The sequence below is a fragment of the Nothobranchius furzeri genome, chromosome 6 (genome assembly GCF_043380555.1).
Source record: "Nothobranchius furzeri strain GRZ-AD chromosome 6, NfurGRZ-RIMD1, whole genome shotgun sequence".
In the NCBI taxonomy this organism is placed as follows: Eukaryota; Metazoa; Chordata; class Actinopteri; order Cyprinodontiformes; family Nothobranchiidae; genus Nothobranchius; species Nothobranchius furzeri.
The window spans coordinates 74027890-74040239 of record NC_091746.1 but is presented as its reverse complement, the minus strand read 5'-3'; the positions used below and the strand labels follow the sequence as shown (position 1 = coordinate 74040239).

Genomic DNA, 12350 nt, shown 5'->3' with positions numbered 1-12350 from the left:
CCCACGGAGTTCACCGCAGCTAAGTGTCGGACCGGCCATTCTGTACTTCTCTTTTTAAGCTGAGAACCGTCAAGCTGGGAAAAATTTGTTGTTTTTACAACCAAGCAACGGTGCCTTTCAGAATAAAAGCTGAACTCGCTGACCCAAGGAGGGTCCCCCTTTTGACGCTGTGAACCACCTGTCACTTTTTACCGGGGGACAATCCACGGACTAGTTTGTCATGCTGTGACGCTGTGCCATCGGCTCCAGTACCGGAAGGAAGGTCCGTGGACCTGGCATTCTGGATCCGTACAGGAGGTCTCCCTGAGGGTATGTGTGGATGCGACAAAATGGCGTCTCATGTGTTTATGACTACCAGTCTCAGACTCTGATAAGTTAGGAGCAAACATCATCTCCCACTCAGACTTTGTTTCTCCGGGTACGAGGGTTCTGAATGACACTCGTTCACACACACCATCCATCTCACACCTCATTCAAACAGAACATCCACCATTAGAGAGTTAGTCTTGTTTAAATTGTTTAAAATTATTTAGTTACAAACTATCTTAAACATTTGAAGGTCTCTCTCTCTTCTCTTGTCTCTCAGTTAATACAAGGTGTCATCTAAATCCCTGCATTAAAAAGATCCAATCTTCTGATTAAATAAACCAGTGGTCCGCAAGATGGATTTCATACTAGATATGAAATTTTAATGTCTTGTGGTCCTTTATTAAATGTAAATTAAGAATGTTACACACCTCTCAAGATAAAAATCACAGGGGCTTCACAAGAACAAAATAAAAAATATTAAAAATAACAAGATTGAAAAATGATTTTTAAACATCACACAACTGGGAGAAGTAAAAAAAATGTGATTAAAAAAATGTGAAGAAAGGGAAAGTGAATAAGAAATAGATCATGAGTGGAACGCTAGGAAAGGCAGAATAGGTAGGATCAGAATAAGGAGAGAGTGGTGAAGGTCACACCAAAGCATGAACAGGTTAGCCTGGCAAGCCAGACTAAATAAATGTATTATTTAGTCTGGCCACGCTCCATTGACGGCTCTCGGTTGTGGGGCGGGTTCTACCGTTGTCTTTCAAATGATCTCCGCATGCTACTGGACAATGAATGTGACATACTCTTGTTTCACTCTGTTGCATCGTCCCACCCACCAGGCATATAGAGTGCCCTGATTGGCCCACAAATCGGATAAAGCTCTGTGATTTGTTCACTAAGCAGATAGAGCACTATGATTGGCCCACCATTATGGACCAATCACAGCTCTTAATATGTTTGAAACTCCTCTAGAGAGCTGTGATTGGCTAGCCAGAGTCCTGGTAGGAGCTGCTGAGGTTCCAATGGAGCATGCCTAGACCATTCTTTGCAATGCAAGAATTTGGTCTAGTTCACTAGGCTATGAACAGGTGAGTATTCAGCTGCTTTTTAAAGGAGACCACTGAGTCTACTGGTCTCAGTTCCAGAGTCTGGGGGCCACAGCAGCAGATGATCTGTCACCTTTGACCTTTAGCCTGGTGCTGCACAACCTGTAGGGTTTGGTCACTGGACCTCAGGGACCTGCTTGGGGTGTAGGGACTAAGAAGATCACCAATGTAAGATGGTGCTTGTCCATGTAAGGCCCTATAGACCAGAACCAGGATCTTGAAATGAACCCTGAAGTTAAGCGGCAGGCAGGCTACCATAGTTTGTACCTTCCTGTTACCCTGGCTAGCCATCCTATATATGTGGATATGTCGGTTGACCATGACCCATAGACAGAGCTCAGTCGTGGGGTGAAAGCTATTGTTGCCTTTCAAACTGCCTCTGCATTCTACTGGACAACAAACAAAGTGACTCTCACTGCTACGGATGTCAGTCAACAAGGTAGTCCACCATACTCTGTCGAAGAAGACACACATATGTCTTTTTTCTAAATGAAGGACTTAAGTACCTCTGTCTGTTCTTGACTCAAAGAAGAAGCCATCTAAATAGTCCAAAGTTGAGGCCAAAACCATTTCAAATGATCTGCCTCTGTCTTAGCTTTTCTGCTCTATCGCAATAACATCCCACCCACCAAACTGATAGAGCGCTGTGATTGGTCAGGCCTGCTAAGGCTCCAGTACAGTGTGGCTAGACCAACCTGCAGAGCAAAATAATTTTGCTTCTGCTACTGTCTGTCTAGATTTCTATGCCTCCTTCCTGCTGCATCAAACATTTGTTTTTCTTATTCATTTATCTGTAACTAGTTAACTGATGCTTAAAAACACAACGACTGTGTTCAGGAGAGATGGCCAGAATTTCAGCCCCACATCACCAGTGTACACAGTCTGGATCCAAAAGTATGGCATGGTGTCACCTGCTCCTGGGGAATCCTGGATTCAATTTTTAATCATGATGATCTATCTTTATTTACATTTATACTTCTGCTTTACCATTTATGTTTGTATTTTTCTGCCGTATCCTCATCCGTGGTACTATTATCTTTTTCAGCGTTCATAAAACTTGACTAAATCCAGCAGCTGATTTTTCCAGACCAGGAAACTAGAAAAGAAATGACGCATCAGATCCAAAACATTAGTTATTGTTGTTGGTGTGTGTGTGTGTGTGTGTGTGTGTGTGTGTGTGTGTGTGTGTGTGTGTGTGTGTGTGTGTGTGTGTGTGTGTGTGTGTGTGTGTTGTACCTACAGGTATTTAGAAATCATTTTATACAAACAAGGCTTAATTCATTTCAATGGAACTTTCACAATACAATAAAGAAATGTAAGTTTTGTGGCCAGCAGGATTTTCTGTGTGTCTGTTTGTCCTCAGCGACCAAAGTCTGGACATCAGAGACCTAGAAAAATTAATTATCTGCATTTACTCATTAATTTATTGAACTATTCACGTTTTTTATCACCAAAGGAAATACAGTGGGCTTTGTTTTTGTTTTGTGGAGCTCGCACTTCACGTTTCATCCACCAGATGGCGGAAGTGAGTCAACCCCGCTGTTTAGCTCCAACGAAGAAGAGCTCTCAGGGGGTGGGAAGCCCGCCGTTGCCTGATGAATTAAAACGTTTCGCTGAACGGAGACACATTTCCCTCTTTTAACCTTTTTCTCTCAAGATTTATTGAGTTCGCTTCAGTCGACCACTTTTACCAGGATGACTCAGCAAGGCGCCGCTCTCCAGGCCTACAACAACGAACTTGTCAAGTGTAAGTGACTCGTTTGAAGGATTAAATACTTTATTTCTTGATTTAAACTCATAAAATGTTCGGAAAATAGATAAAGTTGCTTCAGCTCTAGAATTTAATTACATTTTAACCAAACGCCACATTTAAATGTATGTAAAAAGTATCTAAATTTAACACTATGTGTGTAATTTAGTGTTTTAATCTGGTTTGTTGTTTTTTACATGTCTGCTTTAATCTGGACCACCATCAGATTAACCCACATGAAAGCTGAGCTTTATTAAAGCCATATGATTAAAAAATACTGCTTATAGCTGCGTTTCTTTAATATCCTCATTTAACCCTAAAACAACTAAAAATAGCAGCATAGCGGAACTAATGTGCTTTAAACGTTCCTACCCGGTGGTTAATCCGTGCGGCCTTCCTGCGGCAGTTTTTTAAACTTTCTGACTGGTTTACACAGTTTTCTTGTTCTGGGGAGCCATCAGAAATGTTAGATTGATGTTTTAGTTGAATAAAGTAAAGCTAAGCTCGTGTTTTTGGATCAGAGCCACTTCAGGTGTAATAAAGCTTTCATTTTCCTGTCAGGTATCGAGGAGCTGTGCTCAAAGCAAGAGGAACTAAACCGACAGATCCGTCAAGAGGAAGATGAGAAGGAACGTCTGGAGCACGACATCCGTGTTCTGTCTGAGAAACTGAGCCGGGTCAACGAGAGCCTGGCACGAAGACTCTCAGCGCGTACGACACTGGACCGCACCATCGCTGAGACAGAAGCTGCCTACGCCAAGGTGTGTCCTGGTTCCGTCTACATCAGGGCTCTCCGGCTCTGCTCCCATAGGACTCTGATCCAAGATGTTTCAGTTGTTTTCGTGCTCCACCACACCTGATTCCATGGTTTACTCACCTGTTCGGCAGCTCATGAGGCCCTACAGAAGCCTCCTGATTAAAACCTGATGTGTTGAAGCAGAGAAACAAATCAAATCGGCTGTACGGTGGCCCTGGAGGACCACGGCTGGACATTATTAACCTGAACCTGATGAGGTTTTGTAAAAGTTTTTGTTAAAAATGAGAGGAGCGTAGCTTTGATTTACCAGAATAATTCCAAATCCCAACAAGTCAACGAGCTTAATAGTGTAGAAGGGAGATAAATTCAACTGTTTCGTCACGATTACCAGGATAAAACGTGTTGTCATGGCAACGTGGGGTTAAAACAAGGCTAGCCCCATCGAGCGATGATTCCACGTGACTTAGAGGAACATTTCAGACATTTGTTTCGTTGTCTTACTGTAGATGGCCTTCTGCCAGGCTGCTGTTCGGAGGGATAGACGAGCTAACGGCTAGTCTGAGACAAATTCACAGGGTGCAAGCTGTCTTAAAGCAGTCACGTCAGTTCCCGTGGTGTTCTGTTTTACCCTTTAAGTGCCAAATTCCTCTGATAATATTCCAGGAAATTTATCCTCTCGTGCAGGAGTGGGCAACTCCCTTCCCAGATGGCTGGTACCCAGCCTGTTTTTGTTGTTTCCCTGCTCCGACACACTCGAGTCACCTGCTCAGCAACTCATCAGGCTCTGCAGAAGCCTCTTAATCACCTACTGAATAAAGTCTGGTGTGTTGAAGCAGGGAGCTGATTAAAACATGCTGGATACCGGCCCTCGGAAAAAGGAGTTTGTCCCCTCGCTCTTGTTTAAGGTTTTATAAAATAATGCCACATGAACCGCTCTGGAAGTTTAGAGCAGGTCTAAGAAGAAAGAGTTTTTATGTGGATAAAATCACAAGAAAATCAGGAAAATGACTCAAAAAGGTAAGTGAAGTAAACGCGAGAGTCCGAAAGATGCAGATTTAGTAGAAACACCAGCCTGAACATCGTCTAGATCCTTGGGTCTGGTGTTTAATCCCGTAACCGTGTTTTAGCGTCTGTCAGATAAATCAGGCGGATCAGACCAGATTAGGCCACCGCTGAAGGTTCGTCGTGTTTCTGTGTTGTTGCTGAACTCCGCCTTAAACGAGTGAAAACACACTCCTGCTCTGCTCTAATTATAAAACAACAAGGACACCCGCAGCCCTTCTCTCCTCCTCATCTCAGCGTGAACGTGTTTTACTGTTGATTTTTTATCCTTTTTACAGATTTTAGAAAGTTCCCAATCACTTCTGAGCGTTCTGAAGCAGGAAGCAGGAAACCTCAGCAAGGTCACGGAGCCTCAGAGGAGGGATCATTAACGGCGAGGCGACGTCGGCAACCACAGAAAGACGTTTTTGCACATTTAAGGACTCTTTTGTACCGCTTCTAATGTTTTTTTCTTTCTCCAACATAATAAATGTATTTAACTCTCGTTTGGTGACAGAATAATAAATAAGTCGCTGACTCGTTTGTTCAGGTTGTCGGTTTATTCAGCTTTTCTTTGTACAAGTATGACATCATCTTTTTAATTTGCCCCAGTTACTGACAGTTTACAGGTAAGCACATCAGCTGATGGAGATCTACAGACATGGGGGAGGGGGGGGGGGGGGGGAACGATGGATGAGGTGGAGTTTCTACCACAGAGTCCAACATAAACACAGAAGGTCCAGGTTCTGGTTCTGCTGAAGTTCTTGCTGGTGTCAGAAAAAACAATCAGTGGATTTTTGTGATTGGGGGGGGGGGGGTTTACATGACCACGAGCGAGTCACCACAGCAGGTCCAGATAACACCACAGCTACTAAAACCTTCACATCGCTGCTGATAAATCAGACACTTCAAGTAACGATTGATTTTCATTCTGATCATCGATAAGGCCGAACGTTTCATCGCGCTGGCAGCAAACGCTCCGCCTTTTTATGACCGAGGCACTGAAGTCCAGATGTTTGAGTCGAACTGGAGCTCAGAGATACTTCCTGCTGGGTCTTCATGTCAGAAATGTGTCTGCTTGACTTTTAAAGGCAGAACGATCATAAAAGCAGATAAAGACTCAGCATTATTAATCAAAACCACCTTAATTCATTACGTTTGGCTGCTGGAAGGAAAATATGAAGAAACGAGGGATGATTAAAAACTGCTTGATCCGTAAATAAAAGCAAGTGATGCAAAACTAATGAAAAGAAAAGATTTCCTATTTCTGGAAAAGTGTCGAATAAAAATGTTTTTCTCTCTTCTAAAACAAAAAGAAAAGTTCTATATAAATAAATGACTTATGTGTAATTTCTTGTAACTTTTTTTACTGAAATTTAACAGAAACATTAAAAAGTGATTAAGTGATCAAACATTTCCCCTAGATTTACAGAGAACACCCATAGCTATGTGGGCTGAACGGTTAACGTCTCACCTGCTGTACATAACACTCTGAATGGCCTCAGCTGGGAGAAACAGATTCGTTCTGATGGCATGGACGAGCACCGACACGGCCAAGTCTCTTAAATAAACAGTTTATTCTAAAAATGTTCACAGCAGTTTAGACAGTTGCTGTTGTGCTACAGAAATTCTGCCAGATTAAGGATGATCCCGCCAGAAGTGCTGCACTAGCTAGCTCGTGGGCTAATTTCACCTGCAAATAAAAGCAATAAAAACCAGCAATAACATATATGGATGTTTTTACTTCAAGAGTCATAAAATTACAGTAAATTCAAGATTGTAAAACTTTATAATTTGTTAAAAACTGTTAATAAGACTAAATCTGTCAGAAATTGGTATCAGCAGAATCGGTGCATCTCTACAAAATAACAGAAATCATCGTAACTGACGATGAAATGTGAAATTTATGATGGTGAAAGTGTTAAAAGTTAAAGTTGGCAGGAACTGCTATGATTTTGTTTTATCTGAACCATGTGTCCAGTTAGATGTAAGCTGTTTCTCCAAACTGAGGCTGTTCATCAGCTATGTCATTTTTCTCTTTAACACATTTTCTGTTCTATCCCTTTAAGGAATTTTATTACATCTTTAAAATTTTCAATCAGACAATCATCCATTGTCTGAACCCGCTTTGTCGACGAAGGGTCGTGGGGGGGCTGGTGCCCATCTCCAGCACACCACACACACACACACACACACACACACACACACACACACCAATCAACCTAACAGTCATGTTTTTGGACTGTGGGAGGAAGCCGGAGTACCAGGAGAGAACCCACGCATGCACAGGGAGAACATGCTAACTCCATGCAGGAAGATCCCAGGCTGGGAATCGAACCCGGGACCTTCTTGCTGCATGGCAACAGCTCTAACCACTGCACCACTGCGCAGCCATCAGCCAATCAGCTATTTAAAAATACATTCATGAAAAAAACAAAACAGGAACACCAATTAAAAAAGCAGCGGTGACGTTTCAGCAGGAACTTATAACGGATCCTTCAAAATAAAAGCTAGAAGGATTTTGGGGATGGTTTGGGACAGAGGTGAAGCCGTGGGTGTGAGGGGAACCGGCACGCTGCTGCTGTTTGTAGTCACAGTGACAAGGCCAACAATCAGACGTTTGTTACAAGGCTGTGGCAAAAGTTTCAAAATAAAACAGACATGGCAACCATCGGCAGTGCATTCATCTGGTACAGCTGAAGTTTTATTTCAAAATGCTCTTTAGTGAACATCAAACAAACTAATTAAATGTCGAAAGGAGCCGTTTTAGTGGTTTTTACATCGACAGAAACAAACTCTTCCAGGAGGCTTCTTGTTCTTTAAGTGCACATTTCCTCTGTCGCCTTATTTCATGACTCATGAGGTGCAAAACGCAGCTAAAAGCATGACAGTGCAAAAAACATTAAACACCCAAGACAAATAATCCAGACAACAGCTAAATCCAGCTTAAAGGACTCCACGAACTTCATCTGATCCAAGAAAATCTATTTCTTTTTGATAGATCTCTATTTATTAACACGAGTTGGAAACTGTACAGAAATACTGGCTGTCGGGGGGGGTGGGGGTGGGGGGGCAGAGAGCGCGGGGGCCGCCGCAGCAACACTTTCATCTGTTGGCATTTAGAGACCAAACAAAAACAAACATCTTTTTGCATATGTGTATAAAAAATGAATCATCTTGATAAAAAAGAAAGAAGTCTCTGAAACCCCGATGGTGCGTTTGCTTTTAGAGACGATGCTCCGAACGGCGCGCTCTGCGGAATGCCAAAAGTACGCGAGGTCCCAAACATCCGGCGGGATGTTTCTCCTCCAACGCCAGCGAGTGTTCATAAACAAAAACAACAACAATAATTCTTCAGACATGCAGAATAAATACAGAAGAAGCCCGAAAAGCCGCCAGGCCTGAACGGATTTACAGTCACTAAAAAACTCACAGACATTATTATTGGCCAAGGTCACTTTTCTGGTCGTTTCATAAGAAAAGCTGCTACGGACCCCCCCCCCCCCGGGTGCATAAACGTGCTCCTCAGTAGAGGATCGGGACCCCCCCCCCCCCCCCCAGCAGAAAACACCGAGCTACAGAGAAGCTTCAAACGTGCACGTACAAAAACAGACGATGTGGCACCCTTTCACCTTTTTTTACTGTTGCAGATTTAAATCCGCCGTTTTCATACTGTAGAAGTGATGAGTCCTGATGACACGTTGCCATGCCAACACTGAGCTCCGTTACCATGGTGACACAAACCCATGGACACTTTCTTTCCTTAAATCCTCAAAGTACTGGAAAAGAAGCAGATCTGGAGATCTTCCTCTAGAGAGAGACTGAAAGAGAAGATCCCTGTGAAGAAGAGGAGGAAGGGGGGGGGGGGGGCAGCCCAGCTGCTTTCTGGGATTTGTTGCTTCATCGAGGAGGAGGAGGAGGAGGAGGTGCTCTGATGTGAGCTTGTGGCAGGAAATTGGTCCGAAGTACCACGTGGGACTGGATGGTTGTGCTTGTTGTCTGGAGTGTGGAGGTGAGGCGGACTCCCTCTGGGTTCTGGAGATGCTACGGTGCAGACGATTGGTCGGAGAGGTCAGAAGTAGAGAGCTGGTTCGCTACTGTAGTCTGACAGAGACGAGCTGTCCACCGGAGTCAGCTGAAGAAGCAGAGTCAGTCAGTGATGATCTCACACACACACACACACACACACAAACACACACACACACACACACACTTCAACACCAGGTTCCTCTCACCATGACCTCCTCTGTGATCTGAGGCGAGCCGACGTCTTCCTGCCGAACGCCGCTGTCGTGTTTGTTTTCCCGCCAGGCGCTGAAGTCGACCGAGTGTTTGGGAACGTAGCTGGAAAGGTCTGGAAAGACAAAAACAAATGTAATAAATCTGCTTTTGCAGAGCATGAAAATGTTCTCTAGTTTAATAAACACTGATGTTTGGTTTGGTTGAGGAAGTGTACTGATGCTGTTTTCACCTGGTCCACTAGGGGGCGCTGGTCAAGGCTTTGAGCTGCCTCAGACACATTTGATCCACAAATAAAAATAAATGCAAACCAAGCACCTTTGATGCTTCTTCTCATTTATTTTCTTGCCTGATTTCCTCATTTATTTCCCTTTCTGCCCAAAAAATGGTTTCTGGAAGTTTTCACCACATCTTCGCGTAATCCTCCCAGAACTCGTCTCCTAACATTTACCGTTTGGTGCTTTATTGTTGTAGAAAACAGGATAAAACTAAAACTCTACATGAATAAATATCAAATCTACACCTTGATGACATCTGATGTCCCTAAACTTAAAGTTAAAACATTTTATAAATACTTTTCAGAATAAAATGTTTCACATTGTAAACTTTCAGAATAAAGTCCTTAATTGTTTTGTCTGTTTTATAATAAAATCGTAAAATTTCTGCTTTTAAAAATGACACAAAAGCACAAATGAACACATTTTCATTAGAAGAACAATTAGTCTGGATTTCCTTTTGCCTCTAACAGCGTGAAATTATTTTGATATATATTTTAAATGTCAAATGCAGACTTTCAGACATCATGGATGATTTTACTGGCCATCTTCGATTTAAAACTCATAATTTGTAACCTCAGCAAAAGCTTCAGAAGCCTAAAGCGCCATTTCACCGTTGCCGTGGTCCGTGTGGGTCAGACTGGGGCGAGGGATGTGGATCCGCCCCACCATGCTCGGCTGGTCGTCCATCAGCTTCCCGTCCCGTGCGTCCTCCTCGTCCTCGTCCTCGCTGTCCCACACGGTGCTCTCTGACGGATACTCGTAGGTGCTGTGCAGGCTCGACTCGTTGAATGAGATTTTCAGCTGCAAACAAACAAACAAATGCCGTCGTCGTCGGATCGTTCCTATTAAACTCAACAAGTTCCGATTCCCAAAACAAATACCGAGTAAATACGGAATATGTGACTTCCTGTTGGTCAGAGCAAACAGACGTCTGGTGGTCTCAAGTGAACATTAAAAACAATACACCGTTACCGTGACAACGGAGAAGAAATAAGAAGATGGACGCAGAGAATTTCATTTGGGGCTTTTAGTTTGTAGAAAGAAAGAAACAAAAATTCATTATGACAAACCGCTCCGACAACTCCAGGCAAACATGAAGCCAGTTTTAAATTATTGGTATTTTTGAGGAATAAAATGACGCGTTTCGCCTCCGATCAATCAGGAAAAAGTCGACAGAAGATGGCGACTTCCTTATTCAGCAGGTTTTTCTCCATCAAAGAAATCCGTTTCCTGATGATGTCACTGTGCTCGTGTGTGATTTCTTGTCCTGGATCTAAATAACGTGATTAATCGTTTCTTCTAACGATGCCTTTTACCTCGACTTTCCCACTTTTTCACTTCACTTTAAAATTTTCCCCTAAAAATGTGTTCGTAAATGGTAAATGGCCTGTATTTGATATGGCGCCTTCTAGAGTCCTGGAACCCCCCAAGGCGCTTTACAACACAATAAGTCATTCACCCATTCACACACACATTCACACACTGGAGGGGATGAGCTACGATGTAGCCACAGCTGCCCTGGGGCGCACTGACAGAGGCGAGGCTGCCGAGCACTGGCGCCACCGATCCCTCCGACCACCACCAGCAGGCAACGTGGGTTAAGTGTCTTGCCCAAGGACACAACGTTTATCTCTCACCTAATAGAATATTTACTAAGAAATCACAATGTAACCATAGACACATTACTTCGGGTGTGTGTGTGTGTGTGTGTGTGTGTGTGTGTGTGTGTGTGTGTGTGTGTGTGTGTGTGTGTATGTGTGTGTCTGCTCTGTCTTCTCCATCCCCAGTGAGTCGTGGAGGATGGCTGCTTATACTGAGCCAGGATTCTCTGGAGGTTTCTTCCTGTTAAAAGGGAGTTTTCTTCTCCACTGTCGCTACATGCTTGCTTAGTATGAGGATTGCTGTAAAGACTCTGACACTAGTCAGTGACTCGATGCAACCTGCTGGGTTCCTTATATAGGAAACTTTTTTCTTTTCTCAATTGAATTGAATTGAAGGTCATAATTAACTCATGCATCCCACTGCAGCAGCTATCATTCATTTATCATTATCGAAATCCTCATTATATCGTGATAGTGATTTTAGGCCATGACTCCCAGCCATATTTTGGATATTTCCAGAGCTTAACTGTGAAAATGCACATGGTTTCTATAAATCTGTCCTGTTCCAGCTCGTATTTGTTCAGCAGCCCAATGTTTCTTCATCCGTCCTCCTCCTGATGAGTTCCCTGGTTTTGTAAGATCAAACTGCACAGTGGGCCGTCGTTATGTTCAGGTGCAAAGATTAAAAATGGGTTAAAACATCGATAGAGATCAACAACAACCTGCAGGGACGTTCATCAGACAAGGTTTATGAATAAAACTAATCATTCCAAGTTTCTGTGTGCCATATCAGATATGATCTCACAATAATTAACCGATAAAGGTTCAATAGTTAAGGTTGACTGAAATGATCCCATCATTCATCTGTATGCTTGGAGCAGAGAGGCCCAGCAGGGGGCGCTGTGATTCAACTCATTTAAACCAACAACTTGGCAAAGAACGGATTTTAAATGTAAATCCAACTTTGGAGCAGAGAGAGCTTCTTCTGTCCTCAACGGTTTCCTTTAAAGACGTTTTCAGTGGCAAGCTGAATAAAAACTAAGAATAATTTCCTGCCGAGTTATTTTGTTGTGCGTTGACTCAAAACCGATTCCTTCCTTGACGTTAGGAGTCTTACTTTTAAGTGACTCATAAAAAACTCAAGCAACCAAACAAGAATAAACATATCGACTGAAATTTACTTTTTTTAAAAGAAGCGACCAAAGTCCAAGATTATAAACCTGCTGCTTTGAACTTTTGACACAAATCTGTTTCCTTATTCTA

At 43.0% G+C, this 12350-nt stretch overlaps 2 protein-coding genes across 2 annotated transcripts in view; one reads left to right on the top strand and one right to left on the bottom strand.

Moving 5' to 3' along the window:
* The first annotated feature begins 2981 nt into the window (after positions 1–2981).
* On the top strand, positions 2982–5506 carry ssna1 (Sjogren syndrome nuclear autoantigen 1). Its single transcript, XM_015943475.3, has 3 exons — positions 2982–3168; positions 3733–3932; positions 5269–5506. The coding sequence occupies exons 1-3, from the start codon at positions 3117–3119 to the stop codon at positions 5359–5361; spliced, it is 345 nt and encodes a 114-aa protein (XP_015798961.1). The 5' UTR covers positions 2982–3116; the 3' UTR covers positions 5362–5506.
* Positions 5507–7363: 1857 nt separating this feature from the next.
* Positions 7364–12350, bottom strand: part of tprn (taperin) — a 29401-nt gene continuing 24414 nt past the window's right edge. Inside the window, exons 2-4 of the mRNA XM_015943474.3 lie at positions 10098–10287; positions 9205–9323; positions 7364–9104 (exon numbers count right to left, since the gene is read on the bottom strand). Of these exons, the coding sequence (XP_015798960.3) occupies positions 9042–9104; positions 9205–9323; positions 10098–10287 (372 nt within the window). The 3' untranslated portion in view covers positions 7364–9041. The remainder of the gene's footprint in view (positions 9105–9204; positions 9324–10097; positions 10288–12350) is intronic.

What these genes read in the sequence shown, in the direction of transcription:
- ssna1 (XM_015943475.3), top strand. Translation starts at nt 3,117, where the DNA reads ATGACTCAGCAAGGCGCCGCTCTCCAGGCCTACAACAACGAACTTGTC. An exon ending in CAACAACGAACTTGTCAAGT is followed by an intron (nt 3,169 to 3,732) that starts GTAAGTGACTCG and finishes TTTTCCTGTCAG; the next exon opens with GTATCGAGGAGCTGTGCTCA. An exon ending in CAGAAGCTGCCTACGCCAAG is followed by an intron (nt 3,933 to 5,268) that starts GTGTGTCCTGGT and finishes TCCTTTTTACAG; the next exon opens with ATTTTAGAAAGTTCCCAATC.